Source organism: Mixophyes fleayi, chromosome 11 (assembly GCF_038048845.1).
Source record: "Mixophyes fleayi isolate aMixFle1 chromosome 11, aMixFle1.hap1, whole genome shotgun sequence".
NCBI classification, from domain to species: domain Eukaryota; kingdom Metazoa; phylum Chordata; class Amphibia; order Anura; family Limnodynastidae; genus Mixophyes; species Mixophyes fleayi.
In genome coordinates, this window is record NC_134412.1 from 47757086 (window position 1) to 47779091 (window position 22006).

A 22006-nucleotide genomic window follows, 5' to 3' on the forward strand; every position below is an offset into this window, starting at 1 on the left:
ACTAAACTAGTTGATAGCCATTAAAACAATAGACACTACTAACATCAATTTATCCATTATTCATTGTGTCATACAAATTACAATCCAAAGCACAATCATTTTGTCAAATTGTGTTTTCATCTCCGACTCCTTCCATACCTTTTCTCACTCAACACATTTTCTCTCTTTTTGTTTTGTACTCACACTGTTCATGTGCCTCGGTCTCTTCGTTCCTGATATCAGACTATTTCTTTCTTTCTCCCAGCTGTGACGCTCTCACCCATGTTCCCCTCCCCCTTAGTGAGTCAAACTATTCTATTAAAGAGCCAAAAACCACAAGGGAAAATATCAGACAGAAAAGGGAATGAGAGACAGGAAATGGGGGCAAGTACCAGGAAAAGACAGAAACTGGGGAGAGACGACATTAAGGGTGGGAAATATGGTGAGAATGAGAAAAGATAAAATGACAATTATACAGAGGTAAGAAATTGAGATCTCAGGGTGAATAAAAAGGTAATGTGAGGACAAGATTAAGGTGGAAACAATCTGAATACAACAAGCTGAGAAAAATAGAATAAGTCACTACAAAGGAAAACGAAAAGTGAAAAAAACAATATATAAGCAAGGATTAACAGGCTACAAACATTGAGAAATAATGAAACAGTATATACTTTGTATTAAGAGGAAGAATGAGTAATAGCTAAAGAATTGCATAGTAAAATCAAGCATATCCATAAATGCACTCCAAGAAATTCCCCTAAAGTTATCAGTACCACTCTTCTGCAGAGTTATCACGGGTTTAAATTATTTATTTGTTTTAAAAATAAACTTATTTTTAAGCAGATTTATTTAAAGAAACAAATAACACCATGTTCAGAGAACACCATCCAATGAATTGCTTTACTACTTTGTATAATAATACATCTCAGATATAGAAATGAGAGGAGTTAGACCTGATACATTTTATTTTATAGTTTGACAACTCCTTTTTAGGGAATCACACAGTCTGGTTGCTGACTATGTGGTGGGAGCCAGTCACAGTTAAAGGGCCATGACAAACCAAGTTGCTCTAGCTGTGTCATACATAGATGCATTGCATTTAGACAGACTGAGCGACATGGCTGCAATGCACCACCATCAGACGAACAACTGGGAACCAGCAGGGCACACAGTAATGGGCGCATAGCAGGGAAGCATGGCAGTTCCTGAAGGATCTGTCAAGGGAAAATAGAATTGGATTAATTTTTTGCTATTTAACAACAATTCTGTGCATTTACTGTATGATTAAGTGTGTGTATGTGAGAAAGAGAGAGGTGGGGTTAAATCATTGACTGAGAAATACAGTAGGTGAGCTAAATTTGCTATTTCAAAGCTACTCTGCGTCGTTGGTGGACCTGATGAAACCCAGCCTCCACAAAGGAGGACCCAATCTGCAGAACAAGCTCCAGCACAGCATTATATGCAGCCTGTCTCCTGTCATCATCACCATTTATTTATGGAGACCTAATTTCATAAGTTAACTGTGGCTGGATCACTTATAAATAACTTATTGTGTACATTAATTGAAAGGTAAGAGCGCAGGGTGCCAATTTGTACTGATTCTTGATACTGTGTATTAGAAATGTACTTATTTTATTATATTGTGTTATATTTCTGTGTAGAAATTGCATTAATTTCTGAGGTATATGTCTAATGCAATGAGCATTTGTTTGAGGAGTCCTTTCTGTAACTTCCTCATTAAGGCTAAATAAGTTTATCAATGTGAGTGACCAACACTTGAATACACAACAGGGAGTCGTTACCTGTATACTACCTGGATAAAGGGAAATGTCTGAACATTGTAAACAGCACATGATGTAGGATATCACAGATAAGTGTACATTTTGTTAACTATAAATTGCATTAAAATCCTTGTTTGGGGCAGCCTATTGCATGCTGATACTAAAAATAGCTCAGACTTCTTGGGGTCAGCAAAGATTTCAGGGGGATGGCTTACCCCATGGTAGGCTGTGTCCCAAACTGTATAAAGCAGCACTGGTTTGTACTGAATGTATCATTATTGTTTCATCTGATCACTGGTACCTTCTGATCACTGGTACCTTCAACCAGTGTGAACTGTCCTTGTCAGAGCACTTGAGGGAATAAACATCACTTGCTTCAAGACCTGCTTTACAACTTCTTCCCTGCTGTAATTTCCTGTGATCTACAGATTAGACCCAAATCTAATCCGTTTCCGGCTGTTCTGAGGTTTGGACACAGCTTTCCAGTACCACCGCTCTGTCTGCTACCCAGCAGCTCTGGCCAGTGGGATAGGCCACGGTGGATCCATCCACAGCAACCCTGATCTATAGAAAGAGGTCAGGGGTACCAGCCCAGGTGCACTAGCAAGGGGTACACTAGTAGCGACAGTTACTCAGAAGGAATGCAGTTCTGGATGTCGTGAAGGAGTCCAGTGGTGGCAACAGCTTAAGCCGCTACCACTGTGGTTAAAGTGTGCATTTGGGATAAAGAAAAGAAAAGGTTTTGCCACCTTTCCCTTTCTTTATCCCAAATAAGCACAGCCGGTTTCCAACAACAACAGACAGGGTAGCATAGGTGGTCCATCCTGTCACATTAACCCTTACAGTGCAGAGAGATGCATTACCTGGGTTTGACTACACATTTCAGGTAATGGGCTTGGGTTCTTTAATTTTGTTCAAATATTTTCGTAAAAGGTGCAGTAAAGCATACATTGAATGAATAACCAGAGTGCATTCTATCAATGTCAGCCCCCTCAAGGCTTTGCTTGTTTGAAAGCCACAATAGGCTCTTTTGTATTACATATATATTAATCGTATCCAGTCCATGAGAACTCATTTATCGCATAAGTGTTGTCCTCCTCCTCTGTGGACTTTACACACTCAGGTTTATATTTCACACATGGATTACAACAACGTCCTATTTGTTCAAATTCTGCATTTGGGAATAAACCATGTGATAAATAATACAGTTGGTATATCAGCTATTACAGATATTAGATATATAATGTGATGAATAAAAGAAAATATTGAAAACCTTCTAGAATATGTAGTACTGCCTTTATTTGACCTAAATTTGATATTCAAGCAAATCTGATTACAAAAATGGCACCATTTTTAAAATAAATATTTTTTATGTGTATTTTGCATACATTCTCATATTTTGTTGGAAAATTTAATTGAACATTGAAATGCAACAAATGGTAACAAGTGATTATATATTAATTTTTCCAATTTTTTTATATACTTATTATGAATCCAGCATATGACCTTGAGGGTATTTTCTCATGTTTCTTTTTACAGAACTGCTTCAGTTGCAGAAGACTATCTTTCATTACCTGCTCACTTTCCTGCCACATAGAACACTTCAGTTGAGTTAATAAACTTTTTTTTATAAATCAAACTCTTTACCACCAAATAGCGAAATTGCAGGATGTACAGGAACTTCACATTTACCAAAATACTTACCCCTGCCCCTGCATACAAAGGCCAGTTCTCCAGGTCTTTTGATATTCTGACATCACAGCAGCGATCCAATAAAAGTTATACATACTCATTCACTAATTACCAGGTCATGATAAGTGTAAAGGTTACAGAGTCCCCGGTCTAGGATGAGAGAATTGCAGGTGTGACAGTCTGTCCATTGTTTCATCTTATTGTCAATTTTTTTTGTTGCCTGCCAACAATATATACAGTATATTGCTGATCACTGTATTCATTCAAAGTAATCCAGAATTGAATCCAAAGAGAGTTTGAAATCTACTGATATGATCATAAAATCTGCTTTCTAATTTCTTGCCATGAGAAGCTGACAAGCAAATAAATATGGTTAAGTACCAGGTAGGAAGAACTTTTTTGCTTGAGTGAATCCAAATAGGGATAGGGATAGGAAGAATTCAGTTCCCTGTGTTGAGCCGCTGAATATCAGGATTTCTGGCTAAGCTAATTTGTGTGAACTATGGTACCCAAACATCACAAATTTCCCTGTGCACCTTTATAGGGTGCATTGAACAGTCTGGATGTAATATCAACACATAGTGCCTTCATGATCATTACGGATTATTCAATATTTTGGAAATGCAGCGTTTTTGGTAGTCATACGTCTTTAGGTCATCTGGCACTCTGCACTTCCTTTTAATTCATGTCATATGTGATGAACCTAAAAGTGCTCAATACAGGGGTGGGAAAGGCCTCAGGGGTAATAAAACCATATATTTAAGGAATATCTAAAAAGGGACTCTTGGGGGGAGATTCAATTGACTTCAATATGCCACTGAACATCACCATGATGTCCAACTGCGTACACTGCCAGCAATTACAGTAATGAATCTCTGCTCTCCTATTGAGAGCGGAGATTCCATCCACATCATCAGAGTGATGTGTCTCTGTGGACTGTTCCGGAGACACAGAGCACTGAATTTAATTTTCCACCTTTGCTTAATAAATACTAGGTCACAGTTATCTGCAACTGTGTGCTAGAGAAGATGCTAGTGAGGTTGGTGGCACTGTAGGACCAACTGGAGGCACTGCTGACAGCACACTTGGGATCAGGAAAGAGGGAAGATGATAAATGATACAAAAACAGAGAAATCTGAGCCAATGAGAAATTGCATCTAGACCAAAGGTAGAGAGTGTAACTATGATCAATGAAATCAGTAAGTAATCACATGTCAAATCAGTTGGTATATCTTGCGAGGAAAAGGATACACAATCTAAGAAACAGCTATATTACAGAGGGACCAGAAAAAGGAGATACATTTCCTGCAATCTAAAGTTGCTATGTGCATAGTCATCTGTTTATTTTCCTGGAAGCTCTCCTACCAGAAGTCTATTTGAATCATGTTGGTGAAGCCTTTTACAAACATGAGTGTTAAATTAGTAGCACTTGTCTTACAGTCCATGGGCCTGAGTTATTAAGGAGTGACTGTGTACCTCGACAACACCATGCTGCTTTGGAGGGGGGTGGTAAATTTAATATGTGGGAACAGATTTATAGTTGGGGTAGGACATGTCCTAAATCAACTTTAAATTTCAGTGCAAAAATAAAGTTATCAAGTATTTGAGTGCTACATGAAAAAACAGCCAGTATTGTCTTTATGTGCAAAATAATAAACTAATTTGTACCTCTTACATTGTAGCATGGTTTGTCCAGGATTATATTGACTTCTTTTTTTTGCCTTGCTCCCCTTAATGACTCAGGCCCCACATGTTTAAATATTGTATCTCTGTAGTAGCATCAACTACCTTCAAGAGTGTGGAAGAATGGTTACCATTTTCATTTGCAACACTGTCCTTTATGTTTAATTTCTAGAATTAAAACTTGGACATTGTTCTGTATGACCATTTTTAATAATAATTCAAACAAAAAATTGCTGAGTGTTTTGCTTTTACATTCACTCCACAAGCTGCAGTATATAATATAAGACTTATATACAAAGTCAAAGCAATAACATTACCTTATATCCTTTGAATAACTCACTGACTGCTGGTTGCTCTAGAAGAGGAACCCAGAGATTGGGAAACACAGTGAGGGAGTAAGACAAACCATGGCACAGAGGAACATTCAGTGGCTGACATGGATTCACTAGGGCAAGATGAGAGGGAACAAAGAGTTAGGTGAAATGTGGCCTTGACAGGTAGTAGTTTATGTCACACAGATTAACACTAAGTTGAAGTTAAGTCAGAACAATTTCTTGGTTTTGGAAAACAAACCAGTCCTAGTGGTTATTACCTGGTTCAGGGTCAGGTATCTCTGGACACTCCTGTTCATCTCTACCATCAGAACAGTCTAGCCACCCATCACAGGCCCATTGCAAAGGTAGACATCTTCCATCACCACACCTCAACTCCAAAGAACCACAGTCACCTAAGAGAAAGGAAGATTAATGGTGCAATATTAATAACATTAATAATTTTGAAATAAAGACAATTACTTAGCATGGGTTCATATCTAAGATACACAATAATAGAGAAATCTGAGCCAAAGAGAAATGAAAGTGAACAGATAGTAGCACCATGAAAGTTATGTAACTTACTCTCTGTAGCGTTAAGAGCTTGATATGTAGCATAGAATCCTACATCTGATACTTCCTCATCTGCCACAAACAGAATAGTCATTTGTGTACCAGAGGAAGTAAAGCTAGGTGGAGTTTCAGAACCGCAGAACCTAACAAAAGAAATATAAAAGTGAAGGTCTGCTGATCCTATGAATAAAATAATTTCTTTTTATACTATTGAAGTCTAACTACTTGTATAAGCTACTGAGAGTTTATACAATAAAAGCACCAGATAAATCATCACAAGAAAAAGGAGAAATACTGTTAGTAGGAGAGATAGGATTCTGAAAGGAACAAGGCAATCAAAACATAATCATTGTCTATGAGCAGAGTGAGGAGCTAGAACACTAATTGTAAAAAGAAAATGCTTAGAAAATGCTACTGTAAATGCAACCACAAATCAAACCTAACAGAACACATAGTAGAAAAACATTCTACATCTCAGTTGTGTGAGTCATGCATATAATTGCCAATGCCTTTACAAAATAAAACCTGAAGCTATAATTTCAGTTTAGCCTAATTTGATTGGAGATTCACCAGCCTGGCAACCCTACTGTAAGCTTGTTCAGCTATTTTGCAAAGTACATTCCACAGTCCCATCTATTTCATTATAATAACCTATTATTATGCATTGCTTCTTCACTTACCTTCCCATCAAACTGGCAATTCCAAATCCACCACTGTCATGGATCTCTACATAGTCAAAATTGCAGCTTTGTTCTGACTCTAGGCTAAAGTTGTGGAACTGAATTCGAATGATCAGGCCGTCTGGCACAGAGAGAAGCCAGCGACAAACTGTCGTCCCGGGATAAAGGTCAGGATGATTGGGGGAGAAGAGAGAACCATCTAGACTGCTCAGAAAGCCCCCACAGTCTGAGAACATAAACACAATGTTGTCCTTTGTTTATATTGTGCCTCAAATTTACTTCTCTTTCATCTTTCATATCAACCTAAAATGCTAATATACATCTTCATACTGCCACTACTACCAGTATATATATTTATAGTACCTTAGTACCTTCTAGCACAGTAGTATTCTGCTTTTTGAGGAATAACCTGTAAAGTCATCAATATTTAATTGATTGAAATCTGGGGTAAGTGTATCAAGCTGTGAGTTTCCGGCGGGTTTGAAAAATGTTGATGTTGCCTATAGCAACCAATCAGATTCTAGTTATCTTCTTAGTACCTTCTACAAAATGATAGCTAGAATATGATACATTTATCCCTTGGTCTATCTAATAAGAGCACACCTGTAATAATATACCCACACTTGACACATTGATTCATTTTAGAATTACATATATTATAGACACAATGGACAAAGTGGAAATTTATAAGTGGTGGTATAAAAATTTTGAAGTGGCATATATATACTCTGTGTGAAATTTAGATTTTATATATATATATATATATATATATATATATATATATATATATATACATATATATATATATATATATATATATATATATATATAAGATATACAGCAATAAACAATTGGCGCAAACAACAGTATTGTATATGTATGGTATGTCATGTGAGTCCACAAAAACACCTCTTCCACGTATGGAGGCAGCCTTCCTTGAAATGGGTGGTAAGTCCAGAATAAATATATAGGTATAGTGCAGGAATCGGCGCTCAAGGTGTGACAGTATTGGTTAATAAGCCAAAGTTCAGTGGCAATATAAGTCATAAATAGATAGATCTTTCAAGATTCTGGATTGTCCTCTTGGACCCAGGTTATAAGTCCAGTCTTGTATATATGTAAAAGACAGAAAACAGAAAAATCAGAGGACTAGTGTGTGTTTGTGATAGCCCATCACCATAGTAAACACACCAGAAAATTAATAAATTAGCTTATCTGCATAGACTGCTCTTATTCAGAGGCAGGAACGGTTTAGCTGTGTAGCAGCTTCCAATATGATAGCCCATCACCATAGTAAACACACCAGAAAATTAATAAATTAGCTTATCTGCATAGACTGCTCTTATTCAGAGGCAGGAACCGTTTAGCTGTGTAGCAGCTTCCAATATGATAATATAACCAGCTATGCAGACTTCTCCTGAAGAAGTCATTAGACGAAACGCATTGAGGCCCTTCCACTGACTGTACCTCCCTGTCCTGAGTTTACCTGGATTATCTAACCATCGAGTTTTCTGTGTGGAGACTGTGGGAAATTCCTGTTTACAACCGAGGGGCTGGTTTTACAGCAATCAGTGTAACCTGTACAACAGATAAGCTTGTTTTTGATTTATTGTGAGTGCACATTCTATATGATTTGCTAATCAAAATATCTGTTTTTGAAATACTACACCATATGGTACATTATCTTGTTTCCCCATATCTGATGAGTGGAGGAGAGGTTTTGTGACTGGTTTATGACTGAGGAACAGACATACAGATGTGCTGATTATGCAGACTTTTGGAGAAACATCGTGATACCGGGGAAGCTGGTTATATTATCATAGTGGAAGCTGTTTACTATGGTGATGGGCTATTACAAACACACACTAGTCCTCTGATTTTTCTGTTTTCTGTCTTTTACATATATACAAGACTGGACTTATAACCTTGGTCCAAGAGGACTATCCAGAATCTTGAAAGATCTATCTATTTATGACTTATATTTCCACTGAACTTTGGCTTATTAACCAATACTGTCACACCTTGAGGGCCGATTCCTGCACTATACCTATATGTATATATATATATATATATATATATATATATATATATATATATATATATATACATACCTAGGTATGAGGACAATCTGATGTATCTGATGTATGTAAGTTGCCTAATTTTCCAACATACATTCATCACCCTCTGCGCATTATCTGTATTGTTTTTTAAATACTTGCTTGCTGATTTGTACCTCCTAGACGTACCCCAATGCTTCTGGCTGCAGTTCACCTCATCTTTCTGGTCTACACAGTCAAAGATACCATCACAGAGAGCAGGAAGTAAGAGACAATGTCTGTTATCACACAAGAATTCATCCCATGAACAGCTCCCTGTCGAGAGACAAGGTTAGTTAAGCTGAAACACAAAAGCAGTGTTATAACTGCTTACACTGCTTGGCAACCTACCCTGTGTAAGTTCAATCATTCGATATGTAGCAAAGAAGCCTGTGCCACCAGTACGGTCATCAGATACAAACTGGACTTGTAACCAATGGGAACTAGAAATAAAAGTGGTGGGGGCTACAGCACCACAGAACCTGCAAAAAAAGTGGGAGTCAATACGTATGACATAATGCCCAAGTTACCTTATTGAGGCTTGACAATGGACCTCATTTACAAAGGGCAGTCAATACACAATGCACCCATGAACCTAGATGGTCTGTCTTGCGCATATTAAGGTGCCTTATCTCTGTTCTCAGGAGAAATGCATATAGGTGTATGCAGAAGTGGAAAAATTGGAAGAGGCCACTGTGCAAAATAGTAGGCATCACATCAAAGTCCAAACTCTTAACATGGTAAATGTTTTTGAAAGTTTTCATCCAAAAATATTTCTTGGTTTAGTCTCATGTATGGCTTAAAGGTGGGGACATTTGGGACTGTCTTTATTACAAATTGCACTTTTGTGTGCTTGATGCTTTTTTTTTACATTGAGCAGAGTGTGCCCAGACAAAATTGTGACAAAATATACCCCAACCCTGATCTGCCCAAGCCCTGCTTGATCTACCCAGAAATGCACACTTTGTGACTAAAGTTTGCCCACGTTTTTTTAAACTCCACCTCTTTTTAGGTCCTCAAATCATGACAGTTGGCAGATAAGCCTGCGTCCGAACTGTCAGCTATTAGACAGGGGCACAACAAACTAGGCCTCACACAATGCAGCATGAAGGAATGGGGCTTTTTATTGGAGTAGTCTCACATAAGGGGAACATGGGAAGGAGGAGTGCGAGGTAGAAACAGAGATGGAGCAGTCAGAAAGATAGGAGGTGAACCAGGAGAGGACAGTGTCAGAAAGGCCAATGGTGGAAAGGGGTGAAGCAGGAGTGGCTGATCAACTGTGTTGAAGGCTGCAGTTAGGTCCAAGAGGATGAGTAAGAAATAGTGACCTTTGGATTTGGCAGATGAAAGATCATTTGTTAGTTTGGTCAGGGCAGTTTCTGTTGAGTGGAGGGAGCAGAATCCTGATTGGAGAGGATCAAGGTGGGAGTTGTCTGAGAAGTAACCAGTGAGAAGTTTGTAGACAAGTCGTTTGAGTAATTTAAGAGCTAAAGGGGGCAGGGAGATGGGGTGCTAAAGGGGGGAGAGAGAGTGGGGAGGTAGCTGGACAGTGAGACTGGCAGGATACAAGCATTTTTTAATGATAAGGGGAAGATAACAATAAAGAGGGATAAGTTGAAGAGGTGGGCAAGGTGGGAGCAGGCAGTAGGATAGAGGGTTCTAAGGAGGTGGGAAGGAAAAGGATCAAGGGGGCAGGCTGAAGAGGGAGAGGACATAAGTAGAGAATGTACTTCCTCATCTGAGGTGGGGCTGAAGTAGCATATGTGATGATGGCTGGGAGGCAATGGGGGGAGGGACTCAGGGGGTATGAGGGGAGTGGGAGAAGGAGATTTAATCAATTTTGGAGGTGAAGAAGGTGGCAAAGTCAGTGGCAGGGATGGAGGGTGGAAGGGGAGGAGGCGGTGGGGAGAGTAAAGAGTTGAAAGTGGAGAAGAGTCAGCAAGGGTTATATGTCTGAGATACTGTGAGAGACTTGACGAAAGATTGCTTGGCTAGGGATAGGGCAGACCTGTAGGAGGTGAGGATGAACTTGAAGTGGAAAAAATCTGTCAATGATAGAGATTTCCTCCAGTGGTCTTCAGCAGTGTGTGAACATTTTTTTGTAGGAGATGTGTAAGTTTAGAGAGCCAAGGTACACAGAGGTGGTGGGGCAGGCAGGATCAAGGACAGAAGAGAGGAAGAGGTTGTAGATGGAGGTCACCAGGTTGGGACAGGTTTGGGTAGTTAGTGGGGAGTGAAGAGTTTCCATGGAGCAGGAAAATACAGCAGTTACAAGGACATAAATATTGCGCCAAGTGAGGGTGTGCTTAGTTGCAGGGAGATTGTAGGATATGAGGAGAAGGTGAAGGAGAGAAGATGATGGACAGAAAAAGGAAATGGATATATGGAGGAGTCAGAGAGAGAGTAAAGGTGGTAGAAGACAAGGTCAAGAGAGTGCCAAGACAATGGGTGGGGAAAGAGGTCCATTGTGGAAGGCCAAAATATGAGGGAAGAGCAAGAAGTTTGATAGAGCCCAAATCAGAGAGGTTATCAATGGGGATGTTAAAGTATCTCAAGATGATGGAAAAGAGGTCTGGTGAGAGGTAGTAGGGGAGCCAGACTGCAAACTTATCAAGGAACTGGGAGATGGGGCAAGGGGGGCAGCAGGAATACATTCCCATATACTCTGAGAATGCATTCCTGCTTGAACTACCTTTTGCAGGTATGTGTAAGTGAAATAATAGTATAGTGCAAAATGCCTCACAGATAATTAGGAACGTTTACATTTTCCCCTTTTTTAATCATGATTCATTATAAAATTACAATCAGTTTTCTTAGTATTAAACAGTTTTCCTTGGTTGTATATATTGTTAATCTAAAATCTGACATTTACAACCATTCCCACAATCTGTCTAAAAAGTAAATATTCAAGGCTTATTGTAGTAAGTTTTTATTTATAGATTCCAAATATACGCATTTGGAAATTCCCCTTTAGAAATCCTCTGCTTGCCCTTGCAGGTGCACTGCATCTCCGAAGAGGGTTTTGCAGTGCTCCTTGGCCATAAATAAGGCTCTATGGGGTTTTCAGTGGGAATTTACCTGCTTGATGTATTTTCATCTCTAATCTCCAACCAATCAAAGGGACACAATCCGTAATGTTCAACATCTAAGACCATGACCTTTAGCTGGACAAGACGCCCCTCACCTGCCTCCAACATCCAGGTGCAATGAGTATTAGGGGGGTAATGAAAGGGATAGTTTGGAGAACTTAATGATCCCTCAGAATTGCTCAAAAATCCACCACACCCTAATGAGGGACATGAGAGAAAAAACATTGTTTAAATAAAATAAATAATATAAAATGGAATCAAGTCTACTTTGAATGTATTCAAATATGTTTACTATACAAAAGAAAAAACAGCAACATTTCAATAAAGGATTACTTCATGGAAAAAAATGACAACATTTGGTAGTGAGTTACAGCTAAACCCAAGCAACCCTCTCAAATAGCCAGATATATCTCAGAGCAAGCACAACTCACTTTACAAAACACAAGTACATTACGTCACCACTCATCTAAACTCAAAGGGTAAAGAATAGGTTATAAAACCTTTTTATTTCAAACATGTTACCTTAAAATAAAAGAACATCAAAAGGTAAAACAGTAGCATGTCTGGTCTAGCTGGAACTATCTCACTGCCTATTCTGAGAAGGCAGACCGGAGGGCTTTGTTTTTAAATGATTTATTGCAAAGTGTTAGATATATTCAAACTATTGCATGACTCAGACAGTACAGCTGTTACTGGATCACTTATAAGTAACTTATGGTATAAATTTATTTAAAGGAAATAGCGCAGGGCATTTATATAATTGCAAATGCAGTTATTTTTGATATTGTGTATGTTTTGGTAAAGGTAATCTTTATTTCTGAGAGCAGGGAAGAAACTCTTTTGTTTTAACCTTGCTAGAGGACATGTATGATTTCTGAGGTATATATCTGATACAATAAGCCTTTGTGGAGGAAGTGTTTTGTGTATTGTGATGTGGGGAAATGACTTGTTTGTGGTTTCGTGGCTGTCTTTGGGAATGTGTATTCTGTGACTGTCTGAAGAAAGGACTCATGTTAATCTCATGTTAATTAGACCTTTTGATGTGTAAGGGTTTAGCACCTGAAGGCACATGAAGGTTTAATTAAGTCTTGCCACTAGATTTCCTGCATCTAAAAACAAGATGCAGGAAATCAGAGCAAGTTTTAGAATATCACAGATAAGTGAACATATTGTTAGCTTAGCATTGCATGTAAATACATGTTTGGGTAAACAAATTGCATTCTGATTCTAAAAATATCTCAGACCTCAAGCAGGCTGGCTTACCCTGTGAAGCGGTGTTCAAATCTGTATAAAAAGCACTGACTGTATTGAAAATTGTTTTACTTGTTCTATCTGACCTGATCACTGATACCTTCAATCAATATGACTGCAAATAAACATCACTTGCTTCAAAGAACTGCTTGAAAACGTCTTCCATGCTGAAAATCCTGTGACCTACAGATTAGACTCAAAATCCAATCCGTTTCCGGCTGTCTAAGGTTTGGACCCAGCTTCTCAGCACCACCGCTCTGTCCACTACCCAGCAGCTTTGACCAGTGTGATAGGCGAGGGGGGATCCATCCACAGCAACTCTGATCTATAGGAAGAGGTCAAGAGTACTAGCCCAGGTATACCAGTAACTGGGTACATTAGCAGCGTCAGTTATCCAGAAGAAACCCGACACTGGATGCCGGTAAAAGAATCCAGTGGTGGCAGCATTTGTAAGCCCCTCCTGCTGCGGTGAGAGGGCGCATTTGGGATAATGAAAGGGAACGGTGGCAAAGTAAGCCCAGCCGGTTCCCAGCAGTAACAGACAGGGTGGCATAGTCGGTCTATCGTGTCACAATAGTTAATAATAAATAATAGAAATGTATTTTATTTAATAGTGTACCTTTGTAACATATGGGCAATAGTAATGACTACAAATGTGGTGAGCTTAGTTTTGTGTTGTTTCAGAACCTTAGAACACCCCAAAGACAAGTCTACTTTGTATAAAATGAAGAATTCCATCACATTAGACTCCAAAAATTGAATAAAGTATATTATATCTTTCACACTTATCTTAACACAAATTTAGCTGGAAGTATAATATATTGTATGGATCCATTTACTTTAACTCATATGACATAGTAATTTGCATTAATATAATATATTCCTATTTATAGGGGCAGATACAATTGCCTACGTGAACAACGCCGGTCATGCACAATTACCGTAACTATGGTAATTTCTCCACTGATTTTTCCTTGCGGTTCTATGAATTGAATCTCCCCCATAGAATTAATATTGAATGCTGCTTAGTTCAGTGAAGTCTTGATAACACCATAGAAATGTGTTTTGAAACAGTATTTTTTTCTCTGGTAATAACAGCATTGTGTTCCTTTGGAGCTATGGTCCTCAATCTGATATATCTACAAATCACATCCTACTGCCTTACATTTATCAAATATCACTATCAGGGAACAGATTATGGTGACAAAAAAGGGGAAGACAGATGACTTTAAAGATACATTTATTTTTTACATTTCTGTTTTGAAAAAAGCAAACAACAAAAAAATGAATGTGAGTCTTGTCAGATGACAAATGGGAAATATTGACTTAACAGTAAATATTAGTGTTCAGAAGACAGCAATTCAAATGTCAGTGCCTGTCACTCACCAGGAGATGTTTCTGAAAATTCATTGTTCACGTTGATTCCAGAAGCAGAAAGTACACTGCGATTAGCCAGTAAAGCAACTGCTGTTTTGAAATGATCTGATTTATACTCTGTGTTTGAGATATAAACAATGATTAAATTACAAATAATATGGTGTATTTTATTGAGAGTTAATGGGCCACAAGTAGAACCAGTATAGGTGAATTAAAAGCTACTGAAGTATGGCATATTTAAGGCTCCCATGTCCCAGTTTTTCCCATCATTTAAACTCTTGATGAACGCAAATTAACAAGATAAACAGGAATAGAACATTATTTGAGCCCAACAAAGAATTATGAGGTGGGTTTTATAGCCTGAGCATACATCAGATCCTGGTTTCTCATTATCAAAGATCTAGAAGTTAGTTATGTGAGGGGTAATTTCTAACTTTGCTGAAGCTGAAAATGTGCAGTGACCCTTACCAACCAGAAATGAGCTTTTAGTAGAGATTTTCACTGACCCCCGTGTTTTGGTTTTGGTTTTGGATCTGTATTAAGTTTGTGTTTTGGTTTTGGTTTTGGATCTGTATTTTTTTAGAAAAATTAGTAAAATATGCTAAAATAACTTTACTCTTTTTTTGTTCCTACATTATTATTAACCTCAATAACACTAATTTCCAGTCATTTCAACTCAATTTTGACCACCTCACATGTCACAATATTATTTTCATACAAAGAAAAAGACTGTAGCAAGCTGACTGGATGCTAAGCGACATAGCAACGACACAAACACACCGCAGTTCATAGCAAATTTAGGAAACATTGCCACACAACAGTTGCAGAAAAGAAAAGTGGTGCAAGATGAAATTGTCCTTCGGAACTCCCACCCAACCTTATGTTGGATTGACATAATATGATTGATGGGCAGGAGATTAGACGAGGTTAGAAAGTCGACAAAATAATGACATCAACAATATTATTAGGACATCAATTGCAATGTAGACAGTATTTATTAGGTTGACAATTCCAATGTAGAAAGTATTATCCCTAACTCTAACCCTGTCCCTATCCCTATCCCAGCCGCTATCCCCATCCCTAGACCTGTCCTTTACCATATCCCTAGCCCTATAATAATACTTCCACATTTGAATAGTGTACCTAATCATACTTTCCACCATGTAAATTGGCGACCTAATAATACTGTTGAAACCTGAATTGTCGACTGACACAAAAGATGATAGACCAAAGCCAAAATGTCAAACTGTGCAAGATGGAATTGTCCTTGGAAAATATGTCGAAAAGGTTTAACAAACTCACACAGAAACAAAAGGGAAGAATATAAAGGGTGACATTTCACCTTGTTACCACCTTTTGCTTCAGGTGGTGGCAGGGCAAATTAAATTGTTCTTGTAGCTGCGCAACATAATCGATAGAGCAAAGGCAAAAACACATGGCAATTCATAGTACATATAGGAAACAATGCCACACGACAGTGGCACAAAAGAAAAGTGGTACAAGATGGAATTGTCCTTGGGCCCTCCCACCAACCCTTATGTTGGACCTTTAAAAAGACATGTACACTTTAACAAACCTAGCACTTCAGTTACAAGGTGTGCCAATTTTGTGGCTGAAGTGCTTGATTTGTTTGGGCCCCCACAAAACAAGCTAACAAGGCTGCTAATCTAACAGTGCTGTGAATGGACACTACAGTAGCAAAATGTTTTTGTCATCATCCTCAACCTCATCCTCATCAGTGTGTACATCACCTTCACACAAAATGAGTTCACCTCCGCTGGAATCGACCATTCCAGAAGTGTCTGTACTTTGATGTAATTGGCGGTAAATGCCTTCCTCGTGGAATTTGAAGTTCATTTAGATGAACATCATCTTTCCACATTTTTAGGAAGTAGCCTGCTATGTCGATCACTGACAAGGTTCCTTGCTGTGCTGAAAACTCTTTCTGAGTACACACTGGAGGGTGGGCAGCTTAGGTGTTGCAAAGCGAGTTTGTACGTGGGTCTCCAAATTGCCTTTATTCCTCCCAGTATGTAAAGGGACTGTCTGACATGTCTATTTCAATGCCGCCATTAAAATAATCCTCCACCATTATTTGGATGTTAATAGTAGGATCAGGTGGAGTTACGGCAGAGGTGTCATGGTTTTTGGTCAATTCTTTTACATCAGACCAGATGTCAAAATGTTGTGCTCATCTGCATCATCCCTGGTTCTCTTTGGAAAGCTAAGTTTTTTCCTAGCAGCAGTTGACTAGGAAACTGAAGGAGGAGACACCATCCTGTCACATAACACTTGAGCTGTCATCTTGCTCACTATGAGCTCCTTGCATCTCTTGAGATCTAGATCAGTTGAAAGCAAAGAGAAGCCATAGCTCTTCAACCTAGGATCAAGCACAGTCGCAAAAATGTAGTGATCCAATTTCAAGATTTTGTTAACTCTTGGATCTTGGCGAAGCGAATAGATTACTTGATCTACAAGTCTGACATACTAAGTGTAATTGCTTTGTTTCATCTCCTCCTTTAGTTTATCAAGCTGCTTTTCCTAAAGTCTAATTAAGGGAATCACTTGGCTCAAGCTAGCAGTGTGTGAACTGACTTCACAGGTGACTACTTTGAATGGTTTCAGCACCTTACACAACACAGAAAGTATTCTCCACTGCGCCAAACTAAAATACATTCCCCCTCCTTTCCCAATGTCATGGCTTTGGAGTAAGTGTGGATGGTTTTTTGCTGTTCCTATATCCTCACAAGCATATAAAGTGTGGAATTCCACCTTGTTGACACCTCTTGCTTCAGTTGGTGGCAGGGCAAATCAAATTATTCTTGCAATGTTCACATGCTATTGCAAAATGCCGGAAATGTCCTGAATTTTTACAGGCCACAGACAGCATCTCCTGCACGTCCCTGTCATTTTTAAAAAAGCTTTGCACCACCAAGTTGATTGCGTGAGCAAAACAAGGAATGTGATGGAATTCACCACATGTAATGCTCTCACAATATTGGTGGCGGTATCAGAAATTACATATCCAGAGGAGACTCCAAGTGGGATAAGCCATGTATCAATGACATCCCTTAGTTTTTGTAACAAATTGTCAGCTGTATGCCTCTTAGTGAAGCCGTTGATACACAGAATAACGTGCCTCAGAAAAGTCTGATGTAGTTGGGTACATGCTGCTGCTGTTCCTACTTGTGAAGGTGAATCACCAACCCAGTGGGCTGTCACAGTCATATAATCTTTAGTTTGCCCGGTTCCACTTGTCCACATATCATTGGTTAAGTGTACAAGGGTAGAGTGGTATTTTGTAGCCCAATAATTACATTTTTAAGAACCTTCTGGTAGAGGTGAGCAATAGCGTTTCTAGTAAAATAGTGTCACTGGAATTTGGTAACGGGGGCACAAGACTTCAATTAACTGTCTAAAACCAGCTGCATTAATACTAGTATAGTCGCAATGGCGTCTGTGATCAGCTTTCGACTGGGTGACAGCTTTCATACTTGCTTCCTCTTACAAAGGATTAACAGTCAATTGTTGTAAACTACTAGTAGTCTTCTTCTTGGTCTGCTGCTGGGATGAAGATCCACCCCCAGCAGCAGCAGCAGCATGGGGACTAACGCTAAAGAATTCTTCTGAGGAGAAGTCATCTAGCCTTAGCAACTTGGATGCAGGACTAAATCTGATCGATGATGAGGATATTGATGAGGACTGTATTGTGGGTGTAGATTGCAGGTGCCAGTATCTAGGTGAGAGAAGGAAGCTAGCTGATGCTGGACTGCTTGTTGTTATTTTTTTGGCATAAGTTTCCAATTTTCCCAAAAGCTACCCAGAACAAGCACTTATAGAGAAAGGCACTTTTCCTTTTTTACCTAATGTATGGCACGTTTGAAGTTGAATAATCAATTAGACAATTCAGGAAAGTAAGAAGACACAGTGACTGCTTATATTTCAAATATCATATATATATTTTTAATATAATAATTTGTGTGTGCAGACAATCCTCTGGAAATCTTCTGGAACACATTCAAATATATCTCCTCCAACTGCTGCACGATTTTCTTTTATGTATGCCAGACAAATTGTGTGTTAGAAATATGAAAGCAAACCTTCCTAAGCCCTCCACAAGAGTGCAGTCCTGTCTATACTAATGGTGCCATCACATCCCAAATTAGAATACAAAATCAAATCTGTATATACAATGGAGCTCCCATATAGAATATATTTTATATGCTAGTAACCATATATAAATATCACCACTTGAAAAGTCTCTACCCTTTCAACTTGTTGATTTCAATTTGCATTTAGTTTGTGCTTCAACAATGTACTTTCCTTTCACTCTTCCATAATGCATCATGGAAAAACACAAACAATAAACCAATATAGTGTAGTAAAATAATGTAATACAAGCGAACACCTGTTTTAAAACATCCATCAGTGTGTTCCAATCAATCTTTGGTGCTTCAAAGATGAGGCTTGTGTAAACCAATGAAAATGCTCCTTGTGAAAGGGAAGTTGCCACACTACCATTGAGCCCCTTTTGTAATAGTCCTTACAAGCTTTTGTTCATCTGTTTCAAGTATAACTTCTTCTTTGGTTCCAGGATCTCAGGCAACTTCAACCCACCATCAGGATAAGAGAGATAAAGACACTAAAATGTCTCTTAAGTATTATCTCATGACACATGATGGAAACGTAAAAGGGATGTAACAACTGAATACCAGCTATTGTTCTATTATTTGCAAAGGCTACCTGCAATGTCCTTTAATTACATTTATGACAGAAAATCTGTTGTACAAGGGAGAATGTTGACTCTCACTCCACAGTTGGGCTGCCTCCCCTTTCAAAGCCTCATGTGTGTATGTTTTTTACCCTTGGGAGGTACATGAAGGCCTTCCCAAAATCTTGATATGGGGCACACAAATGTCTAGATACGCCCATGGTCATACCTTCCATTATGGCATACCGCCCAACTGTCCTATTTAGGCCGTATAGTCTGATTTGAGGGCTCAGTAACACCCCAGCACATCTTTGTCCCACAGGCTGCATAGCACAACAGAGGTGAATAGGTGCTACGCGCACCTGCCACTGGTGCACTTGAAAATTAAGGTGTGTTTATTTGAGTAAAGGGGGTTAGGGGGCAGCACATGCCTCCAGGTTGATGGTCATTCACCCATCATTACATGGCCCTTGTCCTGATTCAAGTTGCTGCAAACTTGGAAAATATTCATTATGATAAAGTAGTGACATCTTAACAAATATATTTATGCTATAAGTAGCTCTTTTGCTACAGGACATTTGTATTTTAGGGTCCTTTTTATTGGTCTTGAATATTGTTTATGTAAAAAAGGACAGTAAACTGTACTAACCCTATTTAGTTAGAAAGTATAAAGTGCTGAACAACTGACACAGCTAAACCTCCACTTTATATCATATACATAGTATAAAATCTAGGTGCATAGAAAACAATAATAATTTTGATAGCCTTGTTAAAACCATGTACATACAATTGTGGGTTTTTTATTTTAATCCAAAATAGTTTTCTCTGTAATTATTTATATCTTCTCCTCTACAAAGTGGTTTTACCACATCAATAATCTGCCAACAGAACTAGGACACTGTATCTAAAGATACATGCAACTCGGAATAGTATTATTATTATTATTATTATTATCGTTTATTTGTTAGGCGCCACAAGGTATCCGCAGCGCCGTACATGGTACAAACAGTAGACTATACAGGGTAGAACAATACAGAACAATAAACACAAAGTACCAGAACTTCAGAAACTCCATGCAGGCAAATACTGTAAAGATGGAGCGGAAGAACAGGTGTGGAGACAGGAGGGGAGAGGGGCCCTGCTCATACGAGCTTACATCCTAAGGGAGGGTAGACAAAATCAGCCACAAGAGGGAGCCAGTGAAGCAAAGGGGAGAGTAAAAAGGAGCCAGGGGAGAAACAGAAGGGTGAGAGGTTAAGTGGATGGTTGGTAGGCCTTAAGGAACAGGTGAGTTTTAAGAGCCCGCTTGAAGGAGCACAGATTGGGTAAGAGACGGATGGAGCGAGGGAGGTTGTTCCAGTGAAGGGGGGCAGCTCGGGAGAAGTCTTGTACTCTAGAGTGGGAAGAGGTAATCAGAGTGGAGGAGAGGCGGCGATCATTGGCTGAGCGCAGGGAGCGGGCGGGAGTGTGAATGGAGAGGAAGTTAGAGATATAAGGGGCAGTAGACTGGGAGAGAGCCTTGTAAGTGGTGGTGAGGAGTTTGATAAAGGATTCTGTAGGGGAAGGGGAGCCAGTGTAGGGCAAGACAGAGAGGGGAGGCATAGGAGGAGCGGCGTGAGAGGAAGATGAGTCTCGCAGCCGCATTGAGTATAGAGCGGAGGGGGGTGAGGTGGGAGCAGGGGAGGCCAGTAAGGAGGAGGTTGCAGTAGTCAAGGCGGGAGATGATGAGAGCATGGATGACAGTTTTAGTGGCATCTTGAGAGAGGAAAGGACGGATGCGGGCAATATTACGGAGTTGGAAGCGACAGGCTTGGGCAAGGGATTGAATGTGGGGGGCAAAAGAGAGAGGAGTCAATAGTGACTCCTAGGCAGCGGAGTTGGGTGACAGAGGAGATAGTGGAGTTGTTAACAATTATAGAGAGGTTATGGTGGAAAGGGAGTCTGGGTGGGGGAAAGACAATGAGTTCAGTTTTGGAGATGTTAATTTTAAGAAAGCGTGAAGACATCCAGGAGGAGATGGCTGAGAGGCAGTCAGTTACACGAGAGAGAAGGGAGGAGGAAAGATCAGGAGAAGAGATGTAGAGTTGAATATCATCAGCATATAGGTGATACTGAAGACCGAACGAAGAGATGAGAGCTCCAAGGGAGGAAGTATAGAGCGAAAAGAGTAAAGGGCCAAGAACAGAGCCCTGAGGGACTCCAACAGGGAGAGGGGAGGGGCTGGAGGAAGAACTAGCTGTGGATACAGAGAAGGAGCGGTTAGCAAGGTATGAGGTGAACCAGGCATGAACAGGGCCAGAGAGGCCGAGAGAGAGAGAAGAGTATGCAGCAGGAGGGGGTGGTCCACGGTGTCGAAGGCCGCGGAGAGGTCGAGGAGGATAAGTATGGAGTAGTGACCCTTGGATTTGGCTGATAGGAGATCATTTGTAACTTTAGCCAGGGCTGTTTTGGTGGAGTGGAGGGGGCGGTAGCCGGATTGGAGAGGGTCAAGGAGGGAGTTGTCAGAGAGGTGTCTGGTCAGGCAGCTGCAGACAATCCGCTCAAGTAATTTGGAGGCATAAGGGAGAAGAGAGATAGGGCGGTAGTTAGCAAGAGAGGTGGGGTCAAGATTAGGTTTCTTGAGGATAGGGGAGATAAGAGCGTGTTTGAATGAGGATGGGACAACGCCTGAGGAGAGTGATATGTTGAAGAGGTGAGCGAGGTAAGAGCAGGCAGTAGGAGAGAGAGAGAGCGAAGGAGGTGGGAGGGGATGGGATCAAGAGGACAGGTAGAGGGTGGAGAGG

The 22006-nt window shown here is 39.7% G+C and overlaps 2 protein-coding genes across 5 annotated transcripts in view; both read right to left on the reverse strand.

The window, feature by feature from the left end:
* Window positions 1-334, reverse strand: part of C1QTNF5 (C1q and TNF related 5) — a 91132-nt gene extending 90798 nt beyond the window's left edge. The window contains exon 1 of one of the 4 annotated variants that reach the window (XM_075189581.1): window positions 184-334. The gene's annotated coding sequence lies outside the window, so the exon portion shown is untranslated. Of the gene's footprint in view, window positions 1-138 lie in introns of all 4 variants that reach the window. The other 3 variants (XM_075189584.1, XM_075189585.1, XM_075189583.1) reach the window with 3 other exon arrangements.
* A 534-nt stretch (window positions 335-868) lies between these two features.
* The window catches only part of MFRP (membrane frizzled-related protein), a 97342-nt gene continuing 76204 nt past the window's right edge, over window positions 869-22006 (reverse strand). The window contains exons 5-13 of the mRNA XM_075189569.1: window positions 14522-14629; window positions 11874-12081; window positions 9147-9277; window positions 8946-9071; window positions 6700-6925; window positions 6032-6162; window positions 5728-5862; window positions 5453-5580; window positions 869-1193 (exon numbers count right to left, since the gene is read on the reverse strand). Coding sequence (XP_075045670.1) covers window positions 969-1193; window positions 5453-5580; window positions 5728-5862; window positions 6032-6162; window positions 6700-6925; window positions 8946-9071; window positions 9147-9277; window positions 11874-12081; window positions 14522-14629 — 1418 coding nt within the window. The 3' untranslated portion in view covers window positions 869-968. The remainder of the gene's footprint in view (window positions 1194-5452; window positions 5581-5727; window positions 5863-6031; window positions 6163-6699; window positions 6926-8945; window positions 9072-9146; window positions 9278-11873; window positions 12082-14521; window positions 14630-22006) is intronic.